This window comes from Myotis davidii, unplaced genomic scaffold (genome assembly GCF_000327345.1).
Source record: "Myotis davidii unplaced genomic scaffold, ASM32734v1 scaffold151, whole genome shotgun sequence".
NCBI lineage: Eukaryota > Metazoa > Chordata > Mammalia > Chiroptera > Vespertilionidae > Myotis > Myotis davidii.
In genome coordinates this window covers 2,357,283-2,376,325 of record NW_006285248.1, presented here as the reverse complement: position 1 = coordinate 2,376,325, position 19,043 = coordinate 2,357,283, and the positions used below count along the sequence as shown (strand labels likewise).

At 45.1% G+C, this 19,043-nt stretch overlaps 1 protein-coding gene across 8 annotated transcripts in view; it reads right to left on the bottom strand.

Annotated features, from left to right (window-relative positions):
* The window catches only part of ZNF827 (zinc finger protein 827), a 167,221-nt gene that overhangs the window by 69,285 nt on the left and 78,893 nt on the right, over positions 1-19,043 (bottom strand). For all 8 annotated transcript variants that reach the window (XM_006755945.2, XM_015558891.1, XM_015558887.1 and 5 more), the window contains exons 6-7: positions 8,395-8,634; positions 6,008-6,065 (exon numbers count right to left, since the gene is read on the bottom strand). In XM_006755945.2, the coding sequence (XP_006756008.1) occupies positions 6,008-6,065; positions 8,395-8,634 (298 nt within the window). The remainder of the gene's footprint in view (positions 1-6,007; positions 6,066-8,394; positions 8,635-19,043) is intronic.

The window sequence follows — 19,043 nt, the reverse complement described above, 5'->3', positions numbered from 1 at the left end:
TGTTCTCAAAAAATTAGGGTTGGCACGCAGAAGAATTTTGAGTCAGAGATTTTGCTGGTTTTGGCACGCACTCACAAAAAGGTTGCCTACCCCTGGTCTAGAGCCATGGTTCCCAACGTGGGGCACATGCCCCAGAGGGGGGCAATTTAATTTTTAGGGGGGGGGCAATATGAGAATGAGTTATTAACAGTGATTTTTTTTGCATTTCTTATAGTCCTAGGGGCCTCATATACAGTATATAAATATATAATGTGACATATTTATGCATTTCAGTTCTCTGTTATATGTTTTGAAACCCTATTTGCTATTTTTTCATATCACTTCATATTATTATTATTTTTTTAACGATTTCTTCCTCAGTACTTCAACTGTCCTTTGTTCTTTTATTTTTTTTTCTTTCATGAAGGCCATGTTCTTTGGAAGTTTGTTTAGACCAAAGTAATGGCCTTTCAGGCATCCTCCACATTAATAAGAACATGTCACAGGGGAGGGGGCATCAGGATTTTAGAGATGCTTAGGAGGGGCACGGCCAAAAAAAGGTTTGGAGCACTGGTCCAGAGGAAGGGCCCTTTATTTTTCACCTGGGGATATTTTTCCATTGATCTTTTAGAGAGTGGAAGAGAGAGGGAAAGCCAGAGAGAAATATCAATGTGAGAGAAACACATCTATTGGTTTGCTCCTGCATACACCCTGACCAGGGCCCAGGATGGGGAGGAGCCTGCAACCAATGTACATGCCCTTGACCGGAATCAAACCCAGGACCCTTTGATCTGCAGGCTAGAGGAAGTGCACTTTAAAAAAGTTGCAATGGCCCGCCAACAGCCTTGACCTCACTAAAAAAAGCACTGAATATCCTAACCAAAGGATATACTGCCATGAAATTAGCAGTAATTTCCATATTTTAGAAATAGAATTCTTAGTGTATTTAATCTTAAAGCCGTGAACTGTAAAAGGTAGAGAGAATCTGAGGAAAGCAACTCAAAAGCCACCAATTTCATTTGCTCCCTCTCCTGCTTTCTTAATTGCCTCCGTCTAACCCAGAGTTCTTTACGTGTCATCTTTTACTCTCTAAGGTAATGGAGCATTGTTCTCTTGTGCCTTTCAGAAAACGTAAAGGGAAAATTGCACAAATTGAGGCAGCACATTATACTTTTACAAATTTGTGCAATTTCTATTACCGAATCATAAATACTTAAGGACATTTCATCCAAACCCGCACACGGGGAAATTCTATATTGAACACCTCCAAATGCATATGTTTCTCAGTAAACACTGTAAGTGCCATTATCTAAATCACAGAAAAATAGCCTGCATTTCCAATTTTGAAAGTTGTGCAAATTAAATGTTGGTCGGCACAGCGTGATATAAATCTCCCTTTCTCGGATTTGCTCCACTTCTGCTTTTTAGTCTAGTGAGGGGAAAAGGACAATTCAGGTAAACACTTCCTTGCGTTTGGAATAAAGTGTGCCAGGTGTGAGAAGTTTTTCTTATAGGCCTGCAATCTTATATCCCCAGGGACACTGAATTATTAATGGGGAGAGGAGAACAAATAACCAAGAGAGGGCTGTTGGCAGCCATTGTTTGAAGTCCATGGTGTCATACAACATTGAGCATGTCCAATTCACCTGCCAGGAGCTATCTGACTCTGGCTCTAGGGTTCCATTTTCCTATTTCGATCTTATCCTGCACCTGGCTGGGTGATGGTCCATGTCAGAAGATGGAGATCTTTTTATTCCATTAAACTTTGGGATCTGGTTATGAGATCACGCCTCATATATTTTCATCAACAAACAATCATAGTAGCTGGTTATCTGGTCCCTGTGGAACCCAGGCTTGTGCGGGGGAAGGAAATAGAAAAGTCAGGATTTGGTTAATCTCTTTAGGGTTCAAGCCTTCTGTTCTCATGGTTCTGGCTGGCCTGCCTTCCCATCTCATTTGTCAGGTCAGATGGCGTTAAGAACACTCCGTCCACACACTATCTCAAAGGAGACACACGGGCTTCTTTACACTTGGATTGAATTTTCTAGACTCTAAGGTTAAACAGGCAAAGGAACGGCTGTGTTAGCATTTCCAGTGACGTCCCAACCAAGGGACTGATGCGATGGAGGTGCCGGAGGAGGGCATGCACCAGGGAGGAGGGGTGAGGTCAAGGCACTGGTGAGCAGGACCACGTGAGCCAATCATTCTGGCTGCTATGTAGATTGATTTTTTCTGCCTGGCCACATGGTGCACTTTATTGATTGTTTTCCTCCTTTACTTTTGGGAAGATGATCCCAATTTAAGCAGTTGATCTAAGTTTTTAGGATTTTTTTAAAAAAAGACATTCTTAAACCAGTTCTTAAAATGTCTGGGATTTGCTTCAAAATAATCCAGGGAGAGAGAAGGGAACCAAAAGGAGAGGATGGATGAAATTATATGGGTTATGATCATTGCTCAAACTGAAGGATGAGTACATTCTGTAGTTTTGAAATTTTCCATTGTAAGAGTTAAAACACAACACACCACACAAAACATGAGGCAGAGAACCAATGATCCAGAACTTGCTAGTTATTAGTTTCAACCTTTGGCTTCACCTAAGCCTCTTTTTAAACATTGCTAACAAGGAATGCTGTCTAACATCATTTTCTCTTTCCATATCTCCCCACCTTAGAGGTATTAACAAACAGCGGGATTGCCAATGGACAGCGGGACCAGGGAGGGTGTGATGAGGAGGGAGGTGTAGCCACGGCCCGTGTGGGATGGAGAGTTCACTGTAAACACATTCATAGGCGTCATGTTCTCTTGGTGCCCGGCAGGGAAATCAGCACCCCCAAGTCTCAGTGGTCAGCACATATAGAAATGCCAACCTATAGAGCAGCAGTTCTTAAACTGTGGGTCAAGACCCTTTTGGCGGTCGAATGATCCTTTCACAGGGGTCGCCTAAGACCATCCTGCATATCAGATATTTACATTATGATTCATAACAGTAGTGACATTACAGTTATGAAGTAGCAATGAAAATAATTTTATGGTTGGGTAACAACATGAGGAACTGTAGGTTCAGGCCAGAAGGTTGAGAACCCAGGTTTCATCCTGGGTGGCTACACTTTTCCTTAGTTCTTGTGGTTAGAATGAGAATCAAGATCAATAATAATAAACACTTGTGGGGGAAGCCATGGGTTTATGAAGGACAGGGAGAGCGTCAGCTCCTTTCTTCAGTGTGGCCTGAATTGTCTCTCCCCTCGGCCCCCCGGGTGTCAGACCCCATGAGCAGGAGGTGTCACTGAATCGAGGAGCTCATGCACCCATTGGTGTTTGAAGGAGCTTGATCGGAATACTTCCCTGGGAGCAGCACCCCAGGGCTTCCCTTCCCCATTATACTTCACTGTTAAATTACGCTCCATCTTAAATGTGCCTGGCAACTCGAAAACACGGTAGACTCTGAACATGATTCCAATCATGAGCCATTGTTCTGTACAGTCAGAGGCTTCTAGGAAATCAAACACGAGAAATCTGATAACTAACCAAACATCTCACTAAGTCCTTACAAATCTGGAGATATGGAAATGTGGAGATGATGCAGATCTTTCTGAAAAGTACCCCAAATATTACCTTAAAACATAACCTGTAAGTTGACCTTGTGCATATGAAATAAACCAGACTCAAAAAAGGAGAGAGTTGGCATCCTCCCTCCCCCATCCCTGCTATCAGTTAACTCAGGTTAAAGAGGATTTCTTGGCACAAAGTAGCTTGATTCTATTTCACCTGAAGTAATGAGGTGAGAAGGTAAAAAAGAGGCCTATTTGAGGAGAGGCTAATTGAGTAAGTTGCCGACTCAAAGGAAAAATAAAAACACACGGAGGGTTTTGTAGAAAAACAATAAACCAAGAATTCTGTAATACTGATTTCTGAGCACTATTGCATGGGGTGGTGGGGGGTTAATAGGCAGCACCTCTTCTTTTACTTTGGGCAAAAGATCTTATTTCTTCTTGCTCCCATCAGGAGGAGGGTTTAAGGATTGCTTCATTTTTGCCAAATGGCTAAAAAACGTTCTCTTCGATCCTGTAATTATGCTCTAGCTCCAGCCAAAGCAATCAAGGCTATGAGGCTCATTTCACTTGTTTGGGGTTAGTTCAAACCTCCTCTCCCCTCTTCCCAGAGAACACCTGAAAATCATAAAATAACGTGGTCTTGCCGCATACCTTTCTGTGATATAAATATTACAATGTAAGCTTAAAGAGCAGCAGGAAGCAAAGGACCCCCGCGGGAAATGCTGCTGGGGTCCTGCTCCATCCCCCCCCTCCCCCCAGTGCACTCTCCAAGTTTCTGGGAGTGTGGGCTGCTTACTGCCCTCACCATCCGCGCCCCCTCCCGGGGAGGTGACATTTGCCCCTGCTGAAGTCCGAGAAATCTAAGGGGCTGCAAGGAACTGCACCCTTGCTTCGAAGCAGAATTCACTCGGGTGCAGTTCATCTTCCAGAATTCACTGTAGGACGGAGCAGAAGCTCAAATCCAGCTACAACCAATGCTTGCTCAGTGATCTCGCCTTCCTCTCCTGCCCCCGCAGGCTCCAGGGAGAACACTTCTCGATAAAGCCCTCCACAGCCGCACCCCTCTCAGGCTCTGCTGCCAGGGAACTTGGCCTGCGACACTTCGAGAAACCCATGGAAGCCAATGAAAAGGAACATTTACTGTTGGTAGCCTGCCACCTTGCGATGTGTACCAATCTGGCCCGTTTTATGTGTTTAACCCATAGACACAAGCACACACACTAAATAGCCTTCGGATTGCAGGCAGAAGGTAGGCTGGACTGGACAGTGGCCCACATGTCCTATCTGAGCATCCCACTTCATAGAGGAAACAGACTTCCCACCGGCCAGACCCACTTCCCAGTGCAATGCGCAGGCCAGACCGCAAAACCCATTTCCCAGCCCTGCCCTTATCGGTGGAGACCAGGCTAACACCACTCTCCTGCTCTGTTAGCGGGAGGGTCCTTCCCTGACACTCTGTCATCTCGGTGTGAGGCAGGCTGGCTCTGTGCTCATTATTACTGCGTGATGTGTGGTGCTCTTCAGTTCCAGTTCATAGAATGAAAAAGAAAACACAACTCAGGTAAGGTTCGACTGAGCCCCTTCCACGTGCCTGATGCTGCTGAGGTCAATCCAGACCACGCCAAAGAGAAAAACATCGTGTGTCTCTTGTTGCGAGAATTAAAGGCACAAAACTAATCAGCACTCCCACGAGGGAGCACCCACCTTTGTTCAGGGAAGCCAAGCTCTTTGGCTTAAAGCCTTCGCATCTCCCCCGGAGCAACTCATCCGCAGCGGCGGGGACTGCGCTTGCTGGCGCTCACCTCAACCACTCAGAGTCCGATGGCCAGCAGCACTGGCTGGTCCCTCCTATTTGGCAGCCTGATGGGGCGCCCACTCTGGCCGACCTCCTCAAACTGCCTGTAGCTAATGGCAAGCTTCCTTACCCACAGTTGTTAGCGATATCGGCTTTCCTGCAAGGTTTTTTATTTTTAAAGCACTGTCTTTCTTCTGCTTTGTACCTTTTCTGCCCTCCTACTAATATCAATGAGATAAAACGCTGGGATTTCCTTGGTGACGGATTATCAGCCCACGGCCTCAGACCTACATAGGTGCAGCTGCAGTGGGCACTGGTCTCCACCCAAGCAGGGCTGTCCTGAGACGCAGATCCAGCTCCCAGCCTCTGCTGGGCCACCCATTACACTCTCTAGGCCCAGAAACTTCTGCCAAGAAAATAATACCTGCTTCACAAAGTGACCGTCAGGAGTAGAACACAGAAGCATAAGGGAACTCCCCCGCAAAAGACCCCTCTTGGATGTTTGATAAATATTAATGGCCCCCCCCTTTAGTGTCCTCGCTTGCTGTATTGTTTCCACCAACCAAAGTTCTCACACAATACGGTGGTAAGGGCATGACTCCTTCGAACCCAGTTGGGGAACATGGTTTGGGGAACAATGTTCGACGTGCATGTTCTGAGGGCCCCCACATCAAGCACCTACCTGGTGGTCGTGCGGATGGTGTTTTCTTTTGTGTGATTGTGCTCTTTGCTCACTTTTTCTGGAAGGAGAAAGAATGAAACACGTCTCTTAGGTCATCCACATGCAACTGTGTCTTTAAGGCTTCAGCCGAAAGAGCCTCACCATTTCTCTCCCTTGGTTTTCTTTTTGGTTTCTCTTTTAAACAGCCGAACCCTCCCTGTCGCATTGGTAAAGACAACCGTCAGAAGCATGTGGATAGCATCCACAAAAACATGATTGAAAACCAATCAAAGGGAATGGTTACCAACAACGTTCAAGCGTGTTGTCTGGTTTTAATCAGGCCTGAGGAAGTACATGTACACACACACACACACACACACATTCGTGCACAAAGATAGTGATTTCTACTGGATCTTTCCCTGGCTGAAAATTTCTGCTCCCCTCTGACTCAGTAGGAAAATTGTCGTTGTTGCAACCGTTCCTCTCCTGACTTCGATGGCAACCTTTGCGCATTCTGTACAGTCGGCCCTTTTGTGAGAGGGGATATAAAACAGCCGTGAGACCTCTGGGTGCTGCAGCCACCGAGCGCTGGCGCTGATAAATGTCACACGGGACGCAAACTATCCTTAGACAAGGAGAGGTAGACCCTCCCTGCCTCTGTCTTGAGGTCTGTCTCTACCAGCTGTCAGGACTTATTTAATTAGCTTTCAAGAACACAAAAGCTGAACTCTGGCCTCCCCCACGCAGTTCAAATGTGAAGATTCTGCCCTGACTGTCACAGCTCTCAATGGCTTCTTTTAAGTGTCCAGAGAAAACCCGGCCAACTCTACAAGGGTTTCAGGTTTCAACGGCAGGGCAACTAAAAAAACCACCTAATCTTAACGGATTTGGGGAAAAATCTCAACAAAGACGTACCACATCTGTTCCATGCTCTGTAACAAGAGTCTGGAGCTGCTGCACGCCAGTTTGCAGGGACAATTCCTTTCTGTCCACTCGCCAGTGACAATGAGGGTGAATTTAGATTCCCAGGCAGTGTTCTTTTAGAAAGCAGGAAATCGGGGCTAAATGACTTGCCTGAGGTCACCCGGGCAGTTGTGGCAGCGCCAGGGTGAGAACTCTCAGACACAAAGTTTCGAGCTGATAGCAGACTGTGATAATGGACTCTCAGAGACGAGACTCTGAAAAGAACCTCACAGGCCCCACTTGTGCCAATTGTAACTGCTAAATCATCGTCCAGGTTATACTGTTTCTAGAGATTTTTAAGCCTATATAAAAAAAAGCACCTTGCACGTTTTGGAGCTTACAAAGATCTGTGTCCTCTTGAGCGGACAGATGGAACTATTTCCACCATGGCAGAACTCTGCACAAATACAGTCCTTGATTGAGAACCCGGAGGCTTCCATTTTCGGCACCAACTTAGTGTCACAGGTGTGTGTGTGGGGGGGTGACTGGGCCAATGGAAGGTGGACTATCATGGTGGCACACGGATTCTAGCTTCTTTTCTCTTTCCTGGTATTTTTCTTAGCAGGAAAAACAAGTGAATACTTAAATAATGAGGCACTTAATGGGTGCTTTAAATTTGTTATCCATCACAAAGAGCTCATCCAACATTAATAACAAACTTTATGCATGGACTTCAATATATAGACCTGACTGTGGACAAGGGAGGTACCTCTACGTAAATCTAAATCTAATACATGTTCATATCATCAGCCTCAGTCATGTTCAGACAATCTGTTAAGGACAGAAGTATGCAGTTTGAAAGAGTTAACAAAGGGAAAAATGTAGGTACTAGAACTCTCAGCTAGTCTATCTAGAGTTTTAGACCCTTAGCCGAGCTGGTAATTACTGCACTTTTGAATTCCAGGTATTTGAAGTAGACACAGTTGGTTTACAGAAAACCTTCTACTAGGCTAGAGCCAGAAAGAATCCTCACTCTTCAACTTTTGCTTTTTCCTTTCCTTGATTTTTTTTTTTTTTGGCGAGATACAGTACAATCTCATTAATTCAGAACCACACTAATTTGGAATTCATGGTAATGCAGTCACTGTTGGAGTAAATTGAAGTTTATCTTTTGCACATTAGAAGAAAAAAAAAAGGCTGTTAATCAGATCAACTGCCTAAACAAAATTAGAGGTAAGATGTGTAGCCTAGTCAACAGGGATCATTTGCACAGGATTGAATAGAGTTCTAATTTCAAACGATTCTTAACTATTTATTAAAGAAAGTTTGGCAGGAGTTCAACTTGGCAACCTTTGATTAACTGAGTTTGAGTTGCAGGAGGCATGTCCGAGGCACAAAACTGATTTCTGTCTAAAAACAAATCCTATCACATGGGTGTTTTTACTTTGAGTGGCTTTCCTTACAATTATTCCCAATGATTGACATCTTCCTGCACACAAACATACCTGACAGTTGAAACAGGAGCTCGGAAGCCATCTTCACAGAGATGTCCTGACTGAAGAGGTTCCTCTCTGGGGGCACCCTGCCCTCTGGCAGCTTCTGTAAGGGTTCGGTTTTCTCGCGCCCGATTAAAGTGCTATAGCCAACATTCCGGCTGGGTGATATGGAGACATGCGAGTCCTGGATGTCAACCTCCATGGGTTCCTCTTTAATCTTCATGGCCTGGCTTTCCTTGTAGCTTTCCGCTGCAAGCAGGTGCATGAAGAGAAACAAAAACACCAAAGTTTCTTAATTTGGAACCAAACCCAGTTTTCTCATCTCGGAGAAAACAGTGAGGCAGGAGTGAGCAGCAGTTTAGAAGAAGATGCCGTGGCACACTGGAAGGCAGTTGGAAAAACTACTGGTTTAATCCATTGGGTTTTCTGAAAAAGTAGGCAACTGAAGCCTGGAAAACTAAGTGACTTGCCCAAGGCCACACAAACAGCAGCAGAGCCAGGCCTAGGTCTCCTGATCTAGAATTTAGGGTCCCTTCCTCTTGGCCATGCTGTTTCCAGAACCTACAGAGAGGATGGTGTCTATCTGTCTTTGCTTTATAACTTAATTTCTACCTATCTATCTATCTATCTATCTATCTATCTATCTATCTATATAAAAGCCTAAGCGACCATTACAACAAATAGCTATGACATGCACTGACCACCAAGGGGCAGACACTCAATGCAGGAGCTTCCCTGGGTGGTCAGTGCGTTCCCACAGCTAACCTCCTGCAGCTGGCCAACCTCCCGCAATCCCTCCAACCGGCCCTGGGCCCTGATAGGGACTGGGAGAGAGGGTCCCGATCGGCCTCAATTGCCGGCCAGGCCAAGGGACCTCACCCGTGCACGAATTTGTGCACTGGGCCTCTAGTGTTAATATAATGACTCTCTCCCCCCTATTTTTAAAGTTCTGATGATTTTTTTTCTTTCTCTTCTAGGGCACCCAAATTAATAAAGGATAAATTCAGTTGATTCAACTAAAACATTTACACCTTACTGGGAGGTACTAATCCTCAAGACCACCTAGGAAGTTAATTGCAGCCCAAGGATTAACATTTAGAAAAATAGCACTCTTACAGGTTATAATAACAATTCAATTTACGGACTGCGCTTACCGTGCACGAAACTGTTAGATGTGTGGTCTCCAGTCTGAAACACACATTCACTTTGGATGTCCCTTAGAGCTAATGGCAGAATATCTTTGAAACAAGGTGAGGCAATTAGCTCAGCCATTAATTGGGTCACTTTAAAATAAGGCCACCACAAATAACTTTCAAATCAATAAGCATTTATTAGTAACTATTGTGTACTCAGCACTCCAGAAAACAAAACAAAAAAACAAAAAGAACTCAGACAGACAGATAGATAGAGTAGTGAATTGCATGGTGACCTCCTCAAAAGATATTATCTATGTTCTAATACCAGGAACCTGCGAATGTAATCTTAATATGAAAAAAGGTATTTGCAGACGTGATTAAGTTAAGGATCTCAAGATGAGATCATCCTGGATTATCCAGTAGGCCCTAAATCCAATGACAAGTGTCCTCATAATAGACAGAAGAGGACAAGACACAGACACAGTGGAAAAGGCCATGTGAAGACAGACACAGTGCCCCACCCAAATGTATATGTTGAAACCTAATCCCCAGTGAGATGGTATTTAAAGGTGGGGCCTTTGGAGGTGTTTAGGTCATAAGGGTGAAGTCCTCATGAGTGGGATTAGTGCCCTTACAAAGAAGACCCCAGAGAGCTCCCTCACCACTTCCACCGTGTGAGGACATAGTAAAAAGACACCTGTCTATGAAGCAGGAAGAGGGCCCTCACAGACACCAAATACTAGGACCCTTTGATCTTGTGCTTTCCAGCCTCCAAAACGATGAGAAATAAATCTCTGTCATTTACAAGCCACCTGGTCCATGGTGTTCTATGAAAGCAGCACAGAGACTGAAGTTATGCAGCCACAAGCCAAGTATTGCCTGGGGCTCCTAGACACTGGAAGAGGGAAGGAAAGATTCTCCCCCAGAGCTTTCAGATTTCAAACTTCTGGCCCCTAGGCCATGAGGGAATACATTTCTGTTGTTTTAAGCTACCAAATTTGTGGTGTTTGGTGATGGATGGATGGATAGACAGATGATAGAGCAACAAGAAAAATATAAAGCAGATGTTGATCTATGGGACAGTTAGGGGATATGAAGGGGGGAAATCTCATTGCTGTACACTAGGTGGTCAGAGAAAACTATGTTTTCCTTGCTAAGTATGAGACAAGTGAAAGTCAGGGACATGTATAGTTTATTAATTTGCAATAAAGAAGATAGAGGAGCATTTTTAATTAAATGATTAAAATTAATATGGTGCTATCAATAAGCTCTTATGTAAGAAGGGTGCTAATTGTTCTTTTTTCCCCTCTTGACAGATTACACATGCTTCTCAGGGAAAACTACTTGTTTTTTGTCAGCAACTAAACTGCAGGCAACTGTTATACTTAATTTAGATCCCCTCCCCCCTCCCCTAACTCTGCCAAGCTGTTTTATCTCTGTATGTCTGCAAAGCCACGTTCCCTGATTCAATCCAGCTTTAAAAAATAATATAAAGCTTTGCAAGTTACATGCTTAATTTCCGTGCCTCTACTTCCAGTCCACCTAATTCTTCCTCGAGTACCGACCACCTCCCCTGCCCTCCTTAAGTTCTGGTGACCTGACAGCCATCCCAACTTCCAGCTGGGTCACCCACTGCTGCACCACAGCACGCATTTCCCTCTTTGTCTTCCCTCAAAGTGCTTTTATTTTTAATATGGAAAATAAACAATGGGGTCAGTGTCACAGGTACATAATGCTGTCTCTGAACCCTGCAAGTCACTCCCAGGCTGAAGACAAACACAAAGGAATACTGCAAAGAGATTAATTTGGTTAAAAAGTAAATAAATCTCAACAGCAAAGCTAGAAAGAAGCTTCATTATTCTCTTCCTCCTCCCCACCCCCCAACCACACACACACACACACACACACACACATGCACACATGCACACACTCACACCTTTCCCCAGCTTTGCTCCTGGATTAAAAACCACTTGGCCATTTGCACCACTGAATTTAATGAAATCGTTTTAAAAAGCTACTTGGGATAATTTCAAGGATGATTTCCATGAAGTACTTTCTGCCCTTTCTTATGACAACCCTTGACCTTTCAAAAATGCATAAAACACTGGCCACTGATAACATCCTTTAGCGTTCTTAATCTACCAATGGGCTCTAAACTCACGGAGAAGAGCTTTCAAACTGACATCTCAATGGGCAAGTGAGAAGTAATGCAATAAATATTTTACAGTCCTTGCTCTTCTAGGCATTACTGCCAAGTGTTTTCTCGCCTTCTTGTTTTAAGCAGGGTTTCTCCACCTCAGCGCTGCTGGCTTTGGGGGCCTGGTGCTTCTTTGTTGTGGGAGGGTGTGCGATGCACTGGAGGATGTTTATGGACAACCCTGGTCTCCACCCACTACATGCCAGTGTCACCGTCCCCCTAGTTGTCACCCCACAAATAACTCCAGACATTGCCAGTGTTCTCTGGGGAGCAAAATCACCCCAACTGAAAACAACTGCTGTAAAGTTTTTCTCCACACTCTAGTTTTCAAACCGCTCCTCCCAAATTCAATCAACACCCAGGGCTTCAAGGAAGAAAGAAAAATTCCTCAAGAGTAGTAGCTTATTGTTTTTGTTTTTCATTGAATTTATTGGGGTGACAGTGGTTAATAAAATTATATAAGTTTTAGGTGTACAATTCTACCATACATCTTCTGTATATTGTGTTGTGTATTCACCACCCCAAGTCAAGTCTCTTTTCATCACCATGTCCTCCTTATAACCTCTCCCCCTCTCTCACTCCCCTTTCTCTAAAGTTGTAGCTCTGGCTCCCGGTGTATTCATCACCATCACAGCCAGGTGTGGGGCAGACTGGCCTAGGGTGCGGGAGGCAGGCTGACTTGGAAGCAGGCTGTTTGCTATAGATCCCACTTGGTCCCCGGGCCAGCTCTCCCTCTTTAGCCTGGGGAGTTGGAACATAACAATGGTTGAATGAATCATTTCACTGACTTAGCTTTGACTCCCACTCTCAGGGATAGGTCTACACATCCAGGATTTTATTCTTTTGCATCATCTTCCTCCTCCATGCACATGATAAATCCTTTTAGAATCTCTTCCTAAAATAACAGGACAAATATTAATTTTATGCCAATTGGCCTATACTGTTATTCCAAGAAAGAAATGGGCACACGACAAAAAATGAGAGACCGCGTTAACAGTAGGTTAGGCCTGGGAGGTGGTTTGCAGGTGACTGTTTATTGCAATGCTTATTTGTACTCTGTAATTTTTTGATTAAAAATATAGACATTTTGTCATTTATCTAAATTTTTAAAAAATGAAAAAGAATTATGTACGCCCAGAAAAAGCTGATAAGTCCTCTTTAGACGCGGTTAGAACACTGTGTGTGCAGGTAGCATTGGGAAAGTTGGTCTGTGAGTCAGATACACCCTCTTCAAACGTTGCTTGGCAATGGGGGGGAAGGGGGGCAATGAGAATGCAATAATTCTGACTTTTCTACCTTCATACGCATAATTCATACCAGCCATCAAACGTATTATTTCACTCACCAGTCATTTGGTCATTCTATAATCTAATTCAAATGCTACATGTGCTAAGTACTATGATATATGATGCGTGGGACACAGAGGTAAATAAGACAGTTCTTTCCCTCAAGCAGTTTAAAATTAAATGAAAGATCAGACAAGTACAAACAGCCTCTAAGGCAAGAAGTAACATTAAGAAAATACAGTGTGGGAAGAGGAGTCAAGGAGGGCCGTGCGCCAAAGCACAGAAGTGGAATTGGACTCCTCCTGGGGTGTTCAGGGAAGACGGTTGTCTGGTTTGGCTGGGGGGCCCACACTGAGAGGTGGAACTGGCACCTTGAGTAAGCAGGACTCATAGGGTGTAAACATAAAAGCAACTCTTACGTTTTGTCATTCATTGTCTCTTTAAACCTGCCTGGTAGGAAGAGTTCCTCCCCTCTCCCTGGGGGAAAGCTCAGGCAGGCCCATACCTGATACTTCTTAGATGATACAAAGCCTTAAAACCCTTTTAAGCAGCAAAACAGTCTTGATTCAGAATCCAGAAGACCCAATCCCACGTTAATTCACATTTCAACCTTCCTTTGAGGATAGTCCTTCCCGCTGTCTGGAGGAGTCTACTGGTTACCTGTTTCAGAGGGAGGGGAGAGTGTGGTGGGCGTCCCCCTCCTAGAGCCTTCTGCCCAACATACCAGCGGCCCTTGCAGACCCCAGAGAAGGGCTAGAAGCCTGGGGGGATGGAGAAGTGAGCGGTGAGAAAGGCCTTACTTCACTCCCTGCTCTAGAATGTTTTACCTTTTGCAGGCCAGCCGGCGTAATGGGATTTGTGCATGGGGTCTTGGAGATCTTCGGTCTCTCCCCTGCACTTCCTTTCACCTGACTGAACTCCCTCTTGCCGGGTGGCTCATTTCTTCCACTGACCCTAGGAACCCACCTGTTCACTCCCATCTCCTGCTGTGTTGAGGGACCATCAATTCTCTCGGCAGCCTCACTGGACAGCATTTAAATCAATGCCCACGATGCCAGCCCTCTTGTGGAAACCTAGTCTTTGTCGGGGACACAGGAAACAGTGCCTTTATTTGACCAAAGAGGGCAAGCTCAGGCCCCATGCAGCACGCTCGGCCACCAAAGCGGCTGGCCACCCCAGGTCTCACCGCCTAGATTTCCCAGGCAGGCACTGGGCACCAATCCACCAGGCTCCCAGCTGAGGACAGCACAAGGCAGACTGCCTAATTGGTGTCCTTTAAGCCACGCTCTCCAGATGTGGGGTGAGCGGCTGGTTCCCTGCATCCATCCATCCCCACTCCCCTGCAGCCGGGGAACTGCAACACAATTCTCTCCACAATCCCCTTGACCCAAACTTCAATAACCTTCTGCTTTTATATTCTCTCAACTTGGCCAAGAGGTTCAAGAGTTTGTGTGTAGGGTGGGGCGGGGAGGGGAATAAACGATACGTAACATGAAATTTGTCATTTTAAATATTTTTAATTTTTAAAGTATATATTTTTATTGATTTCAGAGAGGAAGGGAGAAAGATAGAGAGATAAAAGCATTAATGATGAGAAAGAATCATCGACTGGCTGCTTCCTGCACCTTCCTACTGGGGATCGAGCCCACAACCTGGGCATGTGCCCTGACCGAGAATCGAACTGTGACCTCCTGGTTCATAGGCTGATGCTCAACCACAGAGCCACACTGGCCAGGATAACCATTTTTAAGTGTCAGTCCATGGCAGTAAGCAGATCCCACTGTTGTGCAGATATCGCCACCATCCACCTCCAGAATGCTTCGTCATCCCCAAATGAAATTCTACCTATTTAACACTGTCTCCCCATTTCCCTTCCTACCAACCTCTGCACCCATCATCTATTTTCTAACTCTGGCGAGTGCTTTTTAAAAAATATCCTTCTGCTGTAATCTTGATGCGGAAGCCAAGTCTTCCATTTGACATACTGTTTAACAAAAAGTGTCAGATTATATTCCACAGAAATAAAATTGGAGAGGTAGTTAGGTAGGGGCAGAATGTGGACTCTTAGGTCCAGGGCCCAGAAGCCTGCCCTGATCGGGGAGGTGTGCACAGGGGCGAGGTGTGTGTGTGTGTGTGTGTGTGTGTGTGTGTGTGTATGTGTGTGTGACATGGTCAGGGTGCATTTCAGAAGAAATGGAGGGAACTCCTTGTCTCATCCGAGCATGGAGACAATGAGGGCCTAACCAATGGTCATGAGGACAGAGAAATGAATGAGACAGTCCAGAGGTTGAATGGGGAGGAACTGGTGGTGGAGAATCTGAAGGGAGAATGAAGGGACCAATGTGGGAGAAATTATGAAGAAACTTTGTACACAGCCTGCATGGAGGGTAGTGGGATTGAAAAAATAATAATTCTATGACTTTGAAGCCTTGAGATTTGGAAGATGGTACTAATCGGAGTAGAAATACAAAGAGTTGGGTTGGGGAAAAAGACAAAGGAAAATTTTCAGTTCTGTTTTGGCGAAGTATTTATGATTCCTGCAGGAAGTGGGCTTCCTGATGGCTTCCGGGCAGCAGGAGACTCCACAGCGACATACCGAGCAGGGGTCATCTGAATCCGGGGACTGAGTGGGGTCAGCCAGTGAAGAGCACGTGGGCAGGTGGAAGTGTTACCTTGACTCTTAGAGACGAGGAGGAAAAAAAAGAAGCGAGGAAAAGAGGTGGAGAAAAGAGGTCCATCATGGTGTGTGCCATGGCAGCGCAGAGAAAAGGGGAGAGGTTTACAGGCACCCCCACAGGAGCCTTGGGTTTTGGTCCCCTTACTGTGATGCCTTTCCTTAGTTTCTGTCCCACAGCAGCCCAGATCCATGGTGTCCCTGCACCGCTCTCAGCACTCTTCCACGTGTCTTCACGCTCCCCCAGCACTGAAAATTCCCACTTGCCTGAATGTGCCATGAGGTTGCTCACCATTTTCCCTTCTTAAGCATCCTATTCAGATTCCAACACTATTTCTATGTCCCTCTGTGAGCAGCATTCCTTTCTCTCTCCTGACTGGTGCTCTCCCTACTCTCACCTCTCCACTGTACCGACCTTGCATACTGTGGTCACTGCAATGATCATTTATGGGTTCATTTCCCTCTGGACTGAGCTCTCAGGGAGAGCTAGATGCTTACTCATCTTTCATCCCTGAGACTGGGCACAGGCCTGGCACATGCGATATGCTTAATGCACATTAGTCACCCGAAGCATTGCTGGGAGCAGGCATGCAATGCTATGCTCCCTCTCCTGATCCCCAGTCTGCCACAGACACTCACACATGCTACAGGACAAAGCACCAGCAATGGCACTGAAATAGACAGTAATAAGTGACCGCTCTCTCTATAGACTGCTCACTGTCACGGTCCTGAACTATCCCTGTTTTACAATAATGAGAAGTTTCAAAGAGCCTCTAGAAGCAATGGCAACTACACCGTGTGGGAAAAACTCACTTTCTAGAGGGATATTCCTGTCAATCAGAAAAGTTAAAAATCTTTCCTCTTCAACCTGTCGTCCTCAAAGACACAAAGTTCTTGGTTGGGCATAAAGACGCTGTCCAGGTATAAAACTTGATGCCTGTAGGCGCCGGAGTCATTCCTTAACACTCTACGAGCAGCGTGTAGGCTGAAGAGAAGCGAAGTGAAACAAAGGACCAGGAACAAGAGGTGAGATCACACCGCAGCATCCTATCGCAGGGCCTGCCATCTGATAAAGGTGAGCGGCCTTCTCCTTTCATTTTCTCTAACTTGGTTCTGCCTTTGCCCAAATCAAAATGGAATGAAGAGCTGGGCTGGGTGTCCTCGGTGGCACAGGAGAGGCAAGGATACAGGCCGAGATGGAAATGCTACTCCACAGAAGCTATGCAAAAGAGTTGGTCTCAGGTGGGAGCGAAGCAGCCTCGGGCCACAGCCTTCCCTCACTCTACATGCCATCACAGAACAGCAGCACATGCAAACTGAGACACCTTTCATGCTCTTTAAAGGACTGGATTGTGTGTGCTTCCCCACGGGGTTATACAGGAAATTTCATTCTCCTGTACGGTGTGACCTTGGCTCATCTGCACTGTGCTCAGAGTCCAGCGGTCCCCAGTGGGGGCAGGCTCCCAGTCCTGCTCTGAGGAATGAAATCCGCAGCCCAGCCTTTCCCACGGGGGCTGCCACACTCCAGAGGAAGCGCAGGCTCTGATCAGTTACCCACTTTCCCTCCTAGACATATTGGTCAGCTCTTCCTGGGGAGAAAGAGAGGAAACTTTCTCCATGAGAGGAACCAGTGGTGAGGCATGAGGCAGACTTTTCTCCAGTTCTTCTAACATATGAGAACCTTCCAGAACAGCATTTTCCAGCCCCCTCTTCTTGGAACAGTGGAGTGGGAGATTAATTCTCTGGAATGGACAAAATACATGGTCTACAGGATAACAGACACAGTGGGCATGGGTGCTAATGGTGTGAGGTAGGGAACTGAACTTTCTTCCTCCTTGAATTAAAAAGAAAAAATAGTACTCTTCAACAGAAGAGCCCAACAATGACCTCCAACACACACACACACACACACACACACACACACACACACGCACACCACATTTACCCAGAACTGAGCAAACCACGAGACCAATTCAATGTCTAAAAGAAAGACAAACAAAAATTTGCACAAAATTAAATAATGCATTCAACGATCAATTAATTACTGGTAAATTAAATCATCTTTGCAGGTGGAAAAGCCAGTCTTCACAGTAATCTAAACATTAGGAAGATTCTGTTAAAATGATGAGGCTAGGTTTTTTGTATGTCCCTTCCCTCTTACACACACACACACACACACACACACACACACACACACACACACGCACACCACCTTTTTGATTCCTGAAACAATCATAAGATACTTTATTAGACTTGACCTTTTGAATTGAATCACCAAAATTATTAATTAACCAGCATTTGCTTTCTATTATCAGTATACTACCTGGCGACTTAAGAAGGAGAAATAACAAACATTGAAGAATCAGCTACGCATGCTAGAATCCACAGTCAGCCAGAAGGAAGCAGGGAGTCAACTTAGAATCCAGTTCTTAGAAGCACACAATGGGCAGCCCCAGGTGTTCCATTTCACTAATGGTTCTGAATTTGCAAAGAACAAATACGCCCTAAAAAAATGGAACTTGAACTTTGAAGGTAATAAAGGGTTAGTAAGATCTGGAAGTTCTCTTTCAGGGGCCCAAGGGACATATTTTCCATCAGTGCGAAGTACTAGCTGCTTTCTTCCATCTGTCGATTTTTAAGTCAGTCTTCATTCGCATCCCCTATGCCAGCAAGCAATGCCCCGGGGCCTTGGCTGAGATGCCTGGGCTTTCGCTACTGTTTTCAGACTGGCTACAAAACTGGGCCCAAGGTTGTAGCACAGGTTTTGGACTTGATTCTGGGTAAGATACTGCCTAGCGTGAAGCTACGTGGGAGGTTCCCGTGACACAAAGGAAGGTCTCTCAAATAATCACAAGTCAGAATGTCTCCATTACATTTCACTGTCGTCCCTTTCGCTTCTTTCCAAATGGCAATCAAGAGCTTCTGCAACCAGCCGTCATGTGGAGTGGCTCAGGCATTAGCCGTTGAACTCTGAGAGTCCCAGTGTTAATGTAAAACCTCTCCCCAATCATCTTGTTTTCTTTTCATTTGATGATTTCACTGGAAATTAGCTAAAGAGGTGCATTTAAACTGTATGTCTGCCATTTGGTAACATTCCAAATGATCTCATTTTTAAAAAATTAACCTATTTTTCATCTAATGTCCAGAATATGCTTTTCTTGTCTCACTTTTTTTTTTAAAAGAAATAGGGTCAATTAAAGTATCTGATCTAACCTTAAAGCTATTTAACATCATTATCCTTGGCCATTTAATAAACCTAAGCCCTGTTCACCTCATTTGTTATGATTAATAAGCCTTCCTCTACCGTTCCATGAACTTGAATGCTAAGGAGGGGTGCAGATGTCAGTTTTAAACAATTATTGAAA